Raw genomic sequence first — 13,693 nt, 5'->3', positions numbered from 1 at the left:
ACAAATAATTGAATAATGTGTACACGACCATACTTGAAGTTAAAGAATTACGAATCAGGCTCAAAGAATGTAGTCATTTTTTATTCTGTATTCAAGATAGTCTTTTTTTACTTTTTAAAAGTCACAAAGGGATTCCTGTTTGTGGATTTGCTATAGCTGCACAATGCATTCTTAAAGTTGATAATTACTAATTAGTAAACTGACATCTTTCAATAAGATTCATTAATAACTTTAGAAAACACACCAACATTTATCAGCTCTGAAAAAATGTACAAATTCAAATAGTTCCAACAAGACAATTATAGCTAAACAAGTGCTTACTATGTGCTGAGCACTAAACATGCAGTTTTTTACTTTTAGCTCACAATTCTGTTTAGTAGTTAAAAATTCCAAAATCTTCTTTATAGATGAAGAACTGGAGTTATTGGGAGGCTAAATGACTTAGTGGTGAAGGTGAGCCAACTGGTCTCTATTTCAGATGAATCTAATACCATACTCAATTCTGTGACATTTAATGATATGAGATAAAAAGAGGAAAAACTAAAGGAATTCAAATGAATTATTATTTATCTTATCAAATTATAAGGTAATTATTATTTATAATGATTATTTTTGGTGGTACTGGAATTTAAATTCAGGGCCTCATACTTGTTAGGCAGGAACTCTACCACTTGCACAACACCTTTTTTTTGCTTTAGGTTTTTTTTTTAGACAGGGTCTTGCTTTTTTGCCTGAGGCTGGCTCCTGAATAGCTAGGAAGACAGGTGTGTATAACTATGCCTGGTTTATTGACTGAGATAGGATCTCACTAACTTTTTGCATAGGCTAGCTTTGAACAGCAGTGCTCCTGACCTCTGCCTACTGAGTAGTTGGGATTACCCGATGTAAGATAATTATTGTTTACTATAGGACAGTCAAAACCAAAGGCCCTATATTTCTTTTTTAAAAAAGTTAAAATTTCAAACATACTGAAACTATAACAACAATTTTGTAACAAAAATTATCTAACAAATACCTGTATGTCCCTGTCCCCTTTAATTAACAAAAATTAACTTTTGGCCACATTGGCATTTTGTTGACATTCTCTCCCTAGGTCCCATTTCTCTCCTTCCTTCACACAAGGGTTTATCAATATCCTGAAATTAGTGCTTATCTGTCAGGATAATGTTTTTATACCTTTGCTACATGAGTATGTATCCTTAAGCAATATGTTATAATGTCTTGAACATTTAAAAACTGTAATTTTACTGTACTTATGATATGCTATAACTTACTTTTCTCATTTTACATTGCATTTTAAGACTTTCCTATGTTGGTAAAGACTTCTTGTTTCAGTGCTGGGGATTGAATCCAAAGACTTGAGAATACTAAGCAAGCATTTTACCACTCACTGAGCTACATCCCTAGCTTGGCATATCTATATGTAAATACTCTGGAGTTTCACAATGTTACTACTTATTCATACACTTGCTGTTGTCAATTTCTAAATTTTCATCAATTTGATTAATGGGGAGGGTATCTGACTTTTCATGTAATTTGAATTTTCCTGATGACTAGTGAAGTCAAGCATTTTTCACATGCTTTGGGATTTCCCATTGTACAAAGTGTCTAGAATCTCTCAGCTTTTTTTCCTATTAAGTTTTTGATTTGTCTTAACATTATAGCATCTCTTTATAGTTTGAACATTTAATGTAGTTAAATTCATTAATTTTTATAATTATAGTTTGTACTTCTGTCAGTAAAATTATTTCTCACACAGATGTCATAAAAGTTTCCCACTTCTCTTTTATGATTAAAAAAACTTTCTTTTGTTTCCCTTCCTTCCTCTTCCTATCTTAACACTTGGGTAATTTTTTTTGTAGCACTGGGGCTTGAACTCAGGGTCTCAAACTTGCTAGGCAGGTGCTCTTACCACTTAAGCCACTCCACCAGCCCTTTTTTGTGATGGATTTTTTTCAACACAGGGTCTCCTGAACTATTTGCCTGGAGCGGGGGGGTGTGCTTTAAAATGTGATCCTCCTGATCTCTTCCTCCTGAGTAGCTAGGATTATAGATGTCAGCCACCGGCGCATGCAGCACTTGGGTTTTTATGAGTTAAAACATTCACCAAGTAGAAAGGAAATAAACTTACATGTCTCACATAGTTATAATAATCATTCACTTATGGCTACTCTTATTTCATCTATACCCCCCTTATATTCTACTCCCACCAGAAGATTATTTTAAAGCATATTTCAGATGATCTATCAATGTATCCATAAATATTTTAATGTTTAAAATGTAAGAATTTTACCATCAATATAACCACTTTCACACCTAAAAATCAGTAATTCTTTGAAATCGGCAATTGTCTGAACTGAATCCAAATAAGGCCTAAACACTGCATTTGACTCAATATATATATTTTCATCTCTTCTCTCCCAGCCCCTTCAATGAATTTGATGAATAAACTGAGTATCCTATAAGGTTCTCCTTATCTTATTGGGATTTGTAGATTATATGCCCATGGTGTCACTTAACTTGTATCCATCATTGTATTTCCTATATAGTGGTATATCTGGAGGTCTGATCAGCTTTAGCATTTTTTTTTTCTACTGAGGATATTTTATAGATGGTATTATACAATTTTATCAGGAGGTATAAACTTTATAGTTCTTCCTTGAACTGAGGACTGGAGAGTGAATACTTATTTATCCTAGAAAATTTTTTCATGTAAACAAAGGTTTCAAAAAACTTGTTTATTATTTTAATTTCCTCCTATTAACTACATTTAGAAAAAAATCCAAAGAATAAAAATTGTAGACTGCCAAAAAGGTAAAAGTTAAAGGCTATAAAGATCTAAATAAAAAGCATTTTAAGATATGACTGAATTCGATAAAATAAGACCTTATGTACATTCAACCAAATATTATCTATTTATGATTTAATCTATCACAATTAAATATTTTATTGAAATTACTTAAGTGATTTATTAATACTCTAAATAGAAGATGTACACTTGAAAAAGTTATTTTGTTTGAATTAGACTGCTAAAGGTCTCTACCTTACAATAACATTGATTAAAGTAAATTTTTTATATTTTTCCTTACCATGTTACAGAGTCCTTCATGAACTGTACAGTCTAGTGTACCAAATTTAAGCTGACCATAAAGAAGTGTGGATGCTTTTCGTAACTCTGGCAGTAAAGCTCGACAAGGTGGACACCACTGGGAAAGAAAAATGTATATTAATAAGCACTGAGCCAAATGAAACAAAAAAAAAATCCCATCATTTTCTCAATAAGCAATATGCTAAATAAGACAAACTACACTTAGTGGGGTATCTTCTGGGTATATACTTAATCCTTGGAGAGTTAATTATATCAGTGCTCAGTTAGAAGCATTATATGCTAACATTGGCCAAAACTGATTAAACAGTTCTAGTACTGATGGTTCAAGGTTATCCACAAAGTGTCTTTCAGCTATGGATAAGAGAAAATATGACAATAATGAAATTCTTGACAAAAATAACTTACAGGAGCAAAAAAGTCAACAAGCCATGGTTCCTTGTCACTGGCAGGAAAATTTTGAGGCCCAAGAGTAGTAACATGAGAATTAACACTTTCTTTGGCAAAGGCAAGTATATCATATAGAATCTTCTTTCCTTTGAAATTGAATAAGAGAAAAATTAAGATTTACATTTTGCTTTTCATAACCATAGCAACATTTCAAAGTTTTTACACTCAAAATGTTAAAAAAAAGGAAAATGAATTTATGAACAGATTGAATTTGGTGAGGTTTTAGTGTTCTGTATGCCACAAATGGCTTTGCTCTACTGGGAATACATTTTCCTTGCATATTCTTCTGTTTCTTGGACTCATTAAATGTTAAGACCTCTGTGAAATGCTTCCTCATCACCAGATGTATAGTAATCACTTCTTTGTAGTATTCTTTTAATTCTTCATGCTTTTTGCTACTACTATGGTCTACCTTCACCGTTTGTTTCTTCAACTTAAGCTTCTCTTATTACCAACTGCCCAGTAGAAAAATGTACTTAAATATTTCATAAACATTTCAAACATTATTTATCCAAATTGAATTGGAGTTATCTTCGCCCAAACTTGCCCCTTTTATCATATTCTCTGTCTTGGAAATGGCATAATCATCAATCAGCTTCCTAAATAATATTTCCCAGAATGAGCCTTGCCTTTTCTCTGCCCCTGTATCATAACTCCATCCATTCCAGGTCTAATTTAATCTGGGCAACTGCAATAGCCACACTGGTATTTATGTCCTCAGATCTCCTTAACTAATACAATTTCTTTCTTTCTTCTTTTTTGGTGGTACTGGCGTGGGGGTGGGGGTAGGGAGGTTTGAACTTAGGGTCTGATGCTCTATCACTTGAACCACTATACCAGTCTTTTTGGTGCTTGTTATTTTTGCAATAAGGTCTTGCTTTTTTTTTAACCAGGGCTGGCTTGGACCATACATCTATTTGTGCTTTCCCATTTAGCTGGATGATAGATAGGATCATGTCAGCATACCCAGCCAATGGTTCAGATGGAATCTCATGAACTTTTTGACTGGGCTGGTTGTGAGCCACAATCCTCCTGGTGTCCACCTCCTAAGTAGCTAGGATTATAGGTATAAGCCATCTTGTCCAGCAAATAATTCATTTTCTACCCATGTTAAAAAAAATTCAATCTGATTATACTGTGTCCTTGCTTAAATGCCTCTAATGAATTTACCACTGCCTAAAAGAATATATGCCTTGGCACGGCAAATAAGATCTTTCTCAACCTAAAAAGTTTATTTTTCCAAGTGCCCTCTGACTTATTCAATCAATAGTTCAACTTAATTTGAGCATCTATTATGTGACAGACCCCATGTGAAATGTCAAGGCAAACAAAAATGAAAGAAGGTATTGTGGGGTATAGCAAACAACACACTGTGCTTCTGATGGGGGTGGATTTTTAAAAAACTGGTCCAGAGTAACCTCTAGTCCATGAAAGACCACTGGAAGAGCTAAAAATTGACATACAGGGCTGCAAGTCCTGCAAGAACCTGGGAAGTACTGGTCTACGGAGGAAGGGAATGATCACAGCCTGCTGCCCATGGCCCACTGACCTGAGTCCCTCCAACACTGGAGAGAGGTGCTTATAAACCATTCAGGTGAGCTTGCTGTTTTCAGTACTTGAGGATACCATACAGTCCAGCTGGCATCTGATTGTACCCTCCATGAGAAAGCTCTTTGATGAAGTCTGCCCTGCCTGGTAAGAGAGGAGTGCTATGGCTTGCAGCACAGTCCAGGCATGCACTTTTCCAGGCAGGCTAGCTGGGTGCAGGCTAGCCAAGCCTGAGCCCAGCCTGTGGGCAACAGTAACTCATTCACCCACCTCCAAGAAGCCTACAGCAAGCTGAAACTAATGACCTGCCCAGAGAAGAGCTTTTGGCCAAATAACCTAAACTAAAGTTCTTAGACTTGACTAGCAGGAAAGGCTGGCTACTGCTCTCTGTTCAGTCCTGCATTTGACCAACTTGGAGAACCCACCTAGCCAAGCAAGCTTAACCTAACTACCCCCTTTTTGCCCCAGTGGAGCCTGTGGCTAAACGACCTGAGTGGAACCCCCAAACCAGCCTGGTGGGTAAGGGTGCCACAGATTGCAACTCAGTCCAGCCTATCAATCCTAAGGAGGGGCAAGGACCCAAATAAAGGCCTTGTGTAAAGAGACACAGACTTGCACAGTTGGGGAGGGACAGCACCCAGAGGGGACATGTGAGAACAGGAGACTAAAACCTGAAAATTAGAAATTAGAGGGAAGTGTCCAGTGTACTCACTGAACACAGAAGAAACCCATTCTTTTTCACAAGGAAGAAATTTGTAATAAAAAATATTTTTTTTGTTTTCCATTTTGTTGAAGTTTCAATTTGTACATCCTTTAATTCCAGTTTTTTCTTCTATTCTTCCTTCTCTTTTCCCTCACTTTCTCTATCTCTTCCTTATAAATCACTTAAAAAGTGGTTTATTCTACTAGCTTCTTATATTATTCCCATCCTTCCCATCTTTCTGCAATCCCTGACAATAGCACCCACCTCCACAACTGAACTACACCTCTACACACGTTAGGGTTTTATTTTCCTGCAGTCCTCACGCCTCTTTTCCCTTTCTCCCTATCCTCCTCCTTCCTTATCTCTTCCATTCCCATTATTTTTACTAACTAAGCTTTAATTTCTATGCAAACAACTTTTATTTCCCCAACACCTCTCTGTTTACAGATAATACTGCCAAGGGTTTTATATTTTACATAAATAACTGGTTTGGCACTAAATTTGTGAATTTGTTATTGCTCAGTTATATCCTCAGGTCAGTGAACAGAAATGAAAAAACAACCTAGACAACAGCAATCCAGCCAGAACAAAGAAATTAAGTCAAGGGAAAGAGTTCAGGTGACTAAAACTCCCAACCTACTAATAAACAACATATGAGTAAATCTCAAAATAGAGCATGGGAAATAGAAGAAGTCAGGGGAATATGACTCCTTAAGAGGTCAACAATCACACAATAGAGAATCTGATGGATAGTAAAGGGGCTAAAACCTTAGTTTCCAAGTTCAAAAGAAGACTAAGATGTTCAGGGAGTTTAATCAGGACATATACAAAAACAAGTCAATAAATTCCAAGAAAATGGGATAAAAAGTTTGAGAAGGGACAGAAACAACTAAACTCAAAAAAGGATATAAATGAACATCAGGATGAAATCAAGGAAGATATTGAAAAAAGATAAAGAAGACAAGATGTGAAGGAGGAGCTTAATAAAGACACTGTTAAGTCTTGGAAAAAATAAAAAAAAGGAAACCCCAAAAATAAAAAGCTCCCTAAGTCAAATAAAACAAAGTTGAAAGCCACACCACGAAACTGGAACAAGTGGAAGACAGAATTCAGGACTTGAAGATAAAATAGATACAATGGAAAAAACATTAATATATAGAGAAAAAACCTGAAGAATTATGAAAGGAATATGCAAGACTGCAACTCCATTAAAAGACCAAACCTATGAACCATGGGCACTGAACAGGGAGAAGAGGTGCAAGCCAAAAGCACAGGAAATATGATCAACAAAATAATAGCATAAAACTTCCCAAATCTCAAAAAAGTGATGCCCAGCTAGGTACAGGAGGCTTCCAGGAAACCAAACAGACATGACCAAAATAGAATCTACTTAAGGCATGTTATAGTTAAAACAGTAAGCACAGAGAACAGGGAAAGAATATTGAAGGCCGTAATAATATAAATAACCTGTAAAGATAACCTATCAAAATAAAAGCAGATTTCTCAACAGAAATCTTAAAATCAAGAAGGGCATGGAATAAGGTATTTCAAACACTGAAAGAAAACAATTTTAAGCCAACAATACTCTGTCTAGCAAAGCTATCCATAATTGAAGGAGAAATAAAAATTTTTCATAATAAACAGAAACTAAAGCAATATATGACCACTAAACCATCATTCATAAGATGGTCAAAAGAATCTTATATACAGAAGATGAAAATAAACATAGCCACGAAGGATGGGAATAATTTTATTTCAGGAGATGAGCAGATAAACAATGATAGAGTAGGAAATGATCTATTGAACAAAAACACAAATACTCACCAAAACCAACAAAATGGCAGGGATTACCACATATCTCTCAATATTAATATTGAATGTTAATGGTCTTAACTTCCCCATCAGAAGATATAGATTGGTAAACTGGATTAAAAAGGAAGACGGGATGACTTGTTTATAAGAAACACATCTCGCTGACTAAAACAAACATTGTCTTAGGAAAAACTCCTAGAAAAATGAGAACAAGCTGCACTCAAAACCAGCAGGAGAGATTTAATAAAAACAAGGGCTGACACACAAAGGAGGGGTGAGGATAGGAAAGACACCTAAAAAATTAGCATTTGTTGCCCTTAACGCAGAGAAACTAAAGCAGATACCTTAAAAGCAACTGAGGCCAATAGGAAAAGGGGACCAGGAACTAGAGAAAAGGTGAGATCAAAAAGAATTAACCTAGAAGGTAACACACACGCACAGGAAATTAATGTGAGTCAACTCCCTGTATCCTTCTCTCAACCAGCAAAAACCCCTGTTCCTTCCTATTATGGCTTATACTCTCTCTACAACAAAATTAGAAATAAGGGCAAAATAGTTTCTGCTGGGTATTGAGGAGGTAGGGGGGAGAGGCAGGGGGCAGAGTGGGTGGTAAGGGAGGGGGTGGGGGCAGTGGGGAAAAATGACCCAAGCCTTGTATGCACATATGAATAATAAAATTAAAAACAAAACAAAAAAAAAAGGGCTGAAATCAATGAAAAAGTCCAAACACCATTCAAAAAAATTAATGAAACAAAAAGTTGGTTCTTTGAAAAAAATAAGATTGGTAAACCTGTAGAGACCTGACTGAGTAGGGAAAAGACCAAAATTAATAATATCAGATGATGAAAAAGGGGAAATCACAACAAACACCAACAAAATTCAGGGGATTGTAAGGGATTATTTTGAAAACCTAAATTCAAATAAATTGGAAAATCTAGAAAAGGATAATTTCAAAACACATATGACCAACCAAAATTGAACCAAGAGTATATAAATCACCTCAGACTTTTCCATGAAATAGAAAGAGAATTATATCACCACACTCATTCTATGAAGCCAATATTACAGTCACCCCCAAACCAGACAAGGACAAAACAAAACAAAAAAAGAATTATAGGCCAATCTCTTTAATGAACATAGATGCAAAAATTCTCAATACTGGCAAACCGAATTCAACATCAAATCAGTTTCATTCCAGGGGTGCAGGAATGGTTCAACATATGCAAATCAATAAATGTAATACAGCATATAAACAAAAGCAAAGACCACCACATGATCCTCTCAATAGATGCAGAAAAAGCTTTTTATAAAATACAACATCCTTTCTTGAGAAAAGCTCTGATGAAACTAGGAATAGAAGGAATGTACCTCAACATAATAAAGGCTATATACGACAAACTCATCGCCAACATCATACTAAATAGGGAAAATCTGAAAGTATTTTCTCTAAAGTCAGGAATCAGGTGAGTGTGCTCACTCTCCCCACTCTTAGTCAACATTCAATGAATGTTGCTAGAAAAACTGGATATCTGCATATAGAAAACTGAAACTAGATTCATGTTTTTTCCCCTGAACAAACATCAACTCAAAGTGGATCAAATGAAGGAATATAAGGAAAGGCTATAGAAGGGTGAATATGGTGAAAATATTATGTGCTCATGTTGAAAATGGAAAAACAAGATATGTTAAAACATTCTAAGACTAGGGGGAGGTGGGACAAAGGAGAATGATGGAGGGGGTGAATTTAACTAAGATATATTGTAAACACTTTTATAAATGTCACAATGTACCTCCAGTATAACAACAATATAACAAAACAAAACAAAGCAATTAAGACCTTAATATTAAGGCCTGAATCTTTAAAACTACCACAGGAAAAAGTAAGGAATACATAGGCAGTAACTTTCTAAACAGAACTCCAATGATTCAGCAACTAAGAGAAAGGACTGACTATATGAAATGGGACCACATGAAACAAAAAAGCTTCTGTACAGCAAAGGAAATGGTACCAGACTGAAGAGGCAGCCCACAGAATGGGAGAAAATCTTTGCTAGCTACATATCTGACAAGGGATTAATAACCAGAATCTAGAGGGACCTCAAAAAAGCTTAATTCCTAAAGAATCAGTGACCCAATAAAGAAATGGGAAAATTAATTGAATAGAGTTTTTTCAAAGGAAAAAGTACAAATGCCCAAAAAACCACATTAAGATTCCACCTCACTCCGGTTAGAATGGCTAAAAACCACATTAAGATTCCACCTCACTCCGGTTAGAATGGCTAAGAACACAACTAACCACAAATGCTAGTGAGGATGCAAGAAAAAGAAACCCTCATATATATTGTGAGAATGTAAGTTAGTACAACCACTATGGAAAAGAGTACAGAGGCGCCTCAAAAAACTAAAAATAGAACTACCATATGATCCAGCAATACCATTTCTAGGCATATAATCAAAGGAGTGTAAGTCAGGATTGAATAAACACACTCGCACACCCATGATTATTGCAGCATTATTCACAATAGCCAAGATATGGAAATAGCCCAGATGTTCTACCACTGATGAATAGTTAAGAAAATGTGGTATTTATATACAATGGAATTTTTATTCAGCTATAAAGAAGAATGAAATCTTGTCATCTGCAAGTAAATGGATAGAATTGGAGAATATCATCTTAAGTGAAGTTAGCCAAGTTCAGAAAGACAAAGGTTGCATGTTTTCTCTCATATCTGGAAGACAGATCCAATACAAATAAGCACTATTATTATTATTATTATCTATCTAGAACATGTTTCCAAGAGTGGGACTGTTAGAGGAGACAAAAGGAGAAAACAAATGATAGTGAATAATAAAATACACCACATCTGTGTAGGAACAAAACATAGCAAAATGTACTGAAAACTTGAACAACACAGGTAGGAGGAAAAGGGGGAGGAAGAGCAGTGCAAGGGGGCTAGACTGATGTAAGCAAAATATATTTACAGGTAAAATACCAAGGCAAATCCCCCACTGAACAATGAACACTTAAACAATGACAGACATGAATGTAAAACAAGTCATGTTCAGGGGAGGGCACTAGCAAAAGGGAGCGGGTAAATGAAGTGAGTAAAGAAGGGTGAATATGGTTGATGTCCTTTCTATATATGTATGAATATGGAACAGTGAAACCAGCTGAAGTTATTTTAAGAAGGGAATGGGGTAGAAAGGTAAATGGAGGGGATGCATCCAAACTGGGGTATAAAATGTTTATATATGAAAATGTCTTAACAAAACCCCCTGTATAAATATCATCTTTAGTTGTTTCTTGAATTGCTTTAAAAATTTCTCTATTTCTGATCCTCTCTTAAAGGTGATCTTGAGCATTCTGATTCTCTATTTTTTTTCATTTCTAGTCACTGTTACTATTAATACATATATATACATAAAATTTAAAATGTAATTTTTTCAGCCCATATTCTTTTCTTGAAGCCCATATTCAATTGTGAATTGCATGTGTCCACTTGTCAACTCCTCACTCACTGTTCTCTTTTTCACTGAATGGTATAATTACACAATTGCCAATTCACTAAGTCAGAAACATGAGTTATCCTTGACTTTTTTCACTTGATCCCCCATATCTTAACAATCACTAAGTTATAATGAGTTTGTGCTGCTGGAATTTAAAAAATCTGTCTACTTCCTTCATTACCATCATTTTGATAAGGCAGACATCTTCTTATATAAGTGACAGGCTTCTACCTGCTATCCGTTCCACCAATCTTGCTTCCACCCATTCTAGGCAGCCATTCACTTTTTATGAAGTGTAAACCTACATAAATCATATCTGTTTGCTCTCAGGATAAAGTCCAAATTCCTTTACCTGACAGATTAGACACATAATTTGGACTCCTGCTGCCCTCTGCAATCTCAAGTCTTACTCCTTTCCCAACACTAAACTTTCTAGTTATCTTGAAATTCTTGCTTGTCTGAGACTAATAAGGATATCTCATGAATACATCTGGTTTTTGTTCTTGGAATGTGTTTATCACCTCTTCATTGGGGTAATTATTACTTTTACTTCAGACTGCTTTCTTTAGGGGTTTCTCTACTACTACTTCGAAGTACAACCTAAGCTTATTATCTGTGGTAGCCCGTCTCTCATGTACTCATACTATTATATTGTATCAAGGTTGGTATATGTGACCAACAATATATGGGATGTAATGGTTGACCTTGTTAAGCTCAGGCTATGACAGATATTGTTTCTGTCTTGGCCTCTTTCTTTCTCAGATTACTCATTCTAGAAGTCAGCTAATATATTGCAAGCAGTCCTAGAGAGGCTTATGTGGTAAGGAACTTAGGCCTCCTTCCCTATAAACCTTCCTGATTATCTCACAAGTCACCCTGAATCCAGGTCCAGGAGCTGCAGTCTAGCCTTCAGATGACTATAGCACTTAACTACCTTGACTGCAAAGTCACGAGAAAACTTGCATCCAGAACCATCCAGCTAAGCTATTACCAGATTCCTGACCACCAAAAACTAAATAAACATTTGTTGTTTTCAAAAGCTACTAAGTTTGGGAATAATTTACTTACTACTCAGCAAAAGATAACTAATACTGCTTACTTCAGACAAAATTTAAAAAATTTTGCACTTTTTGTTCTCATCTATAATATTCTTTAAGGCAGATATTACATATAGTTCATATTTTCCCCCTATTTACTGTACCTGGAACAGAAAAGATGCTCAACACCACCTATATAAATCCAAAGAAATGCTACAGGTGTATTATAAAATTAGAAACAGCACATAAAAGGAAGTGCTTGGGGGAATCACAGTGTATTTCTCAGTGGAGAAACAGCTTTAAGTTTTGAAGGATGAGTTGGAGTTTGTGAAATATTTGAGGAACAGGAAGGACTGAGTACAATGCAGAAGGAAAATCATGTGTGAAGGCATAAAGGAGTGAAAGAACATGTCATTATCGAGGATCGAAAAGTAGTTGAAACTAATTATTTGGAGATGAGGCTGGAAAAGTGGCAGATGTAGGTCATAAAAATATCCTTTTCATTTAACAAACTATTTACTGATTTCTTACCATGTGCCAGGCACCATTCTAATTGTTTAAGAGAGAGTAGTAAGTAAAACAGATAAAGTCACTGCTGCTATACAATAAGGAATCTGAAGTTTATTCTACAGAAATGAGGACAAAGGCAGAAAAGTGACAGGAAAACAGTGTTCTGGGAATTAACTGCAAACAAAACAAAGAACCAATTACCAAGAGGAAAGACTAGAAGAGGGGCAGGTCTATAAGGGGATGTGTTACAACAGTTTATAAGCTTATAACAAGATGACAAACACGGAGAAGAGGGGAGTCTAAGAAACATTTCAGAGGTAAAAAAAATGTTTCGCCATTATTAAAATAGTCACTTCTAGTACTATGCCAGGGTCTGGCATAGTTTAGTAGCTACAAGCTTAGATTTTGTAGTCAAACACATTTTGATTCATCTCCGAATAATTATCTTTAATTGTGTAGTGGGCCAAGTTACTTAGCTTTTCTGAGTCTTAGTTTTCTTGCTCACTGGTAGTTATGAAGATGAAAATGAATCATCTATGTAAGGCCCTAAGCAAAATGTCTTACTTGTAGAAAGTAGTTATTGTTAGGGTTATCTTTGCTCACAAAGTTCCTTCGGCATAAAGGGACTCACTTCTTTTACCTCATTTGATTTGGGAAACTGAGCAATTTTTGCTCGATTCAAATGTTACTTCCTGACATTTGCTAGGAAAAAATATATTTGAGCTTGTAATTGAAGCATAAAGGCCACTTAAATGTTTTTCATGTGCTCTTATAGTTCTTCCTCCTCTTATCTTTACTAGACTGTATTTTAAACTTCATAGCCTAACATATGAAGTAGTGCTTGTTGATTAACAGTGTAGGTTATTCACTTAACTGCATTATAGTTTGAAGTCTGTGTGTCTCTTTTGCAATGTTTATCCTCTTTCAGGACAAGGATTCCTTTGTCTTGTCCACAACATACAACTAAAGGTAGGACACACAACTAAAGATAGATTTTGAATCCAAATGTGTCTGACTCCC

General features: G+C 35.5%; 1 protein-coding gene across 4 annotated transcripts in view; it reads right to left on the bottom strand.

The window, feature by feature from the left end:
- The window catches only part of Dnajc10 (DnaJ heat shock protein family (Hsp40) member C10), a 61,846-nt gene that overhangs the window by 17,531 nt on the left and 30,622 nt on the right, over positions 1 to 13,693 (bottom strand). For all 4 annotated transcript variants that reach the window (XM_074071223.1, XM_074071226.1, XM_074071227.1 and 1 more), the window contains 2 exons: positions 3,515 to 3,642; positions 3,090 to 3,206 (listed from right to left, as the gene is read on the bottom strand). In XM_074071223.1, coding sequence (XP_073927324.1) covers positions 3,090 to 3,206; positions 3,515 to 3,642 — 245 coding nt within the window. The remainder of the gene's footprint in view (positions 1 to 3,089; positions 3,207 to 3,514; positions 3,643 to 13,693) is intronic.

The sequence above is a fragment of the Castor canadensis genome, chromosome 4 (assembly GCF_047511655.1).
Source record: "Castor canadensis chromosome 4, mCasCan1.hap1v2, whole genome shotgun sequence".
Lineage (NCBI taxonomy): Eukaryota > Metazoa > Chordata > Mammalia > Rodentia > Castoridae > Castor > Castor canadensis.
This window is presented reverse-complemented; position numbering and strand designations above follow the sequence as displayed.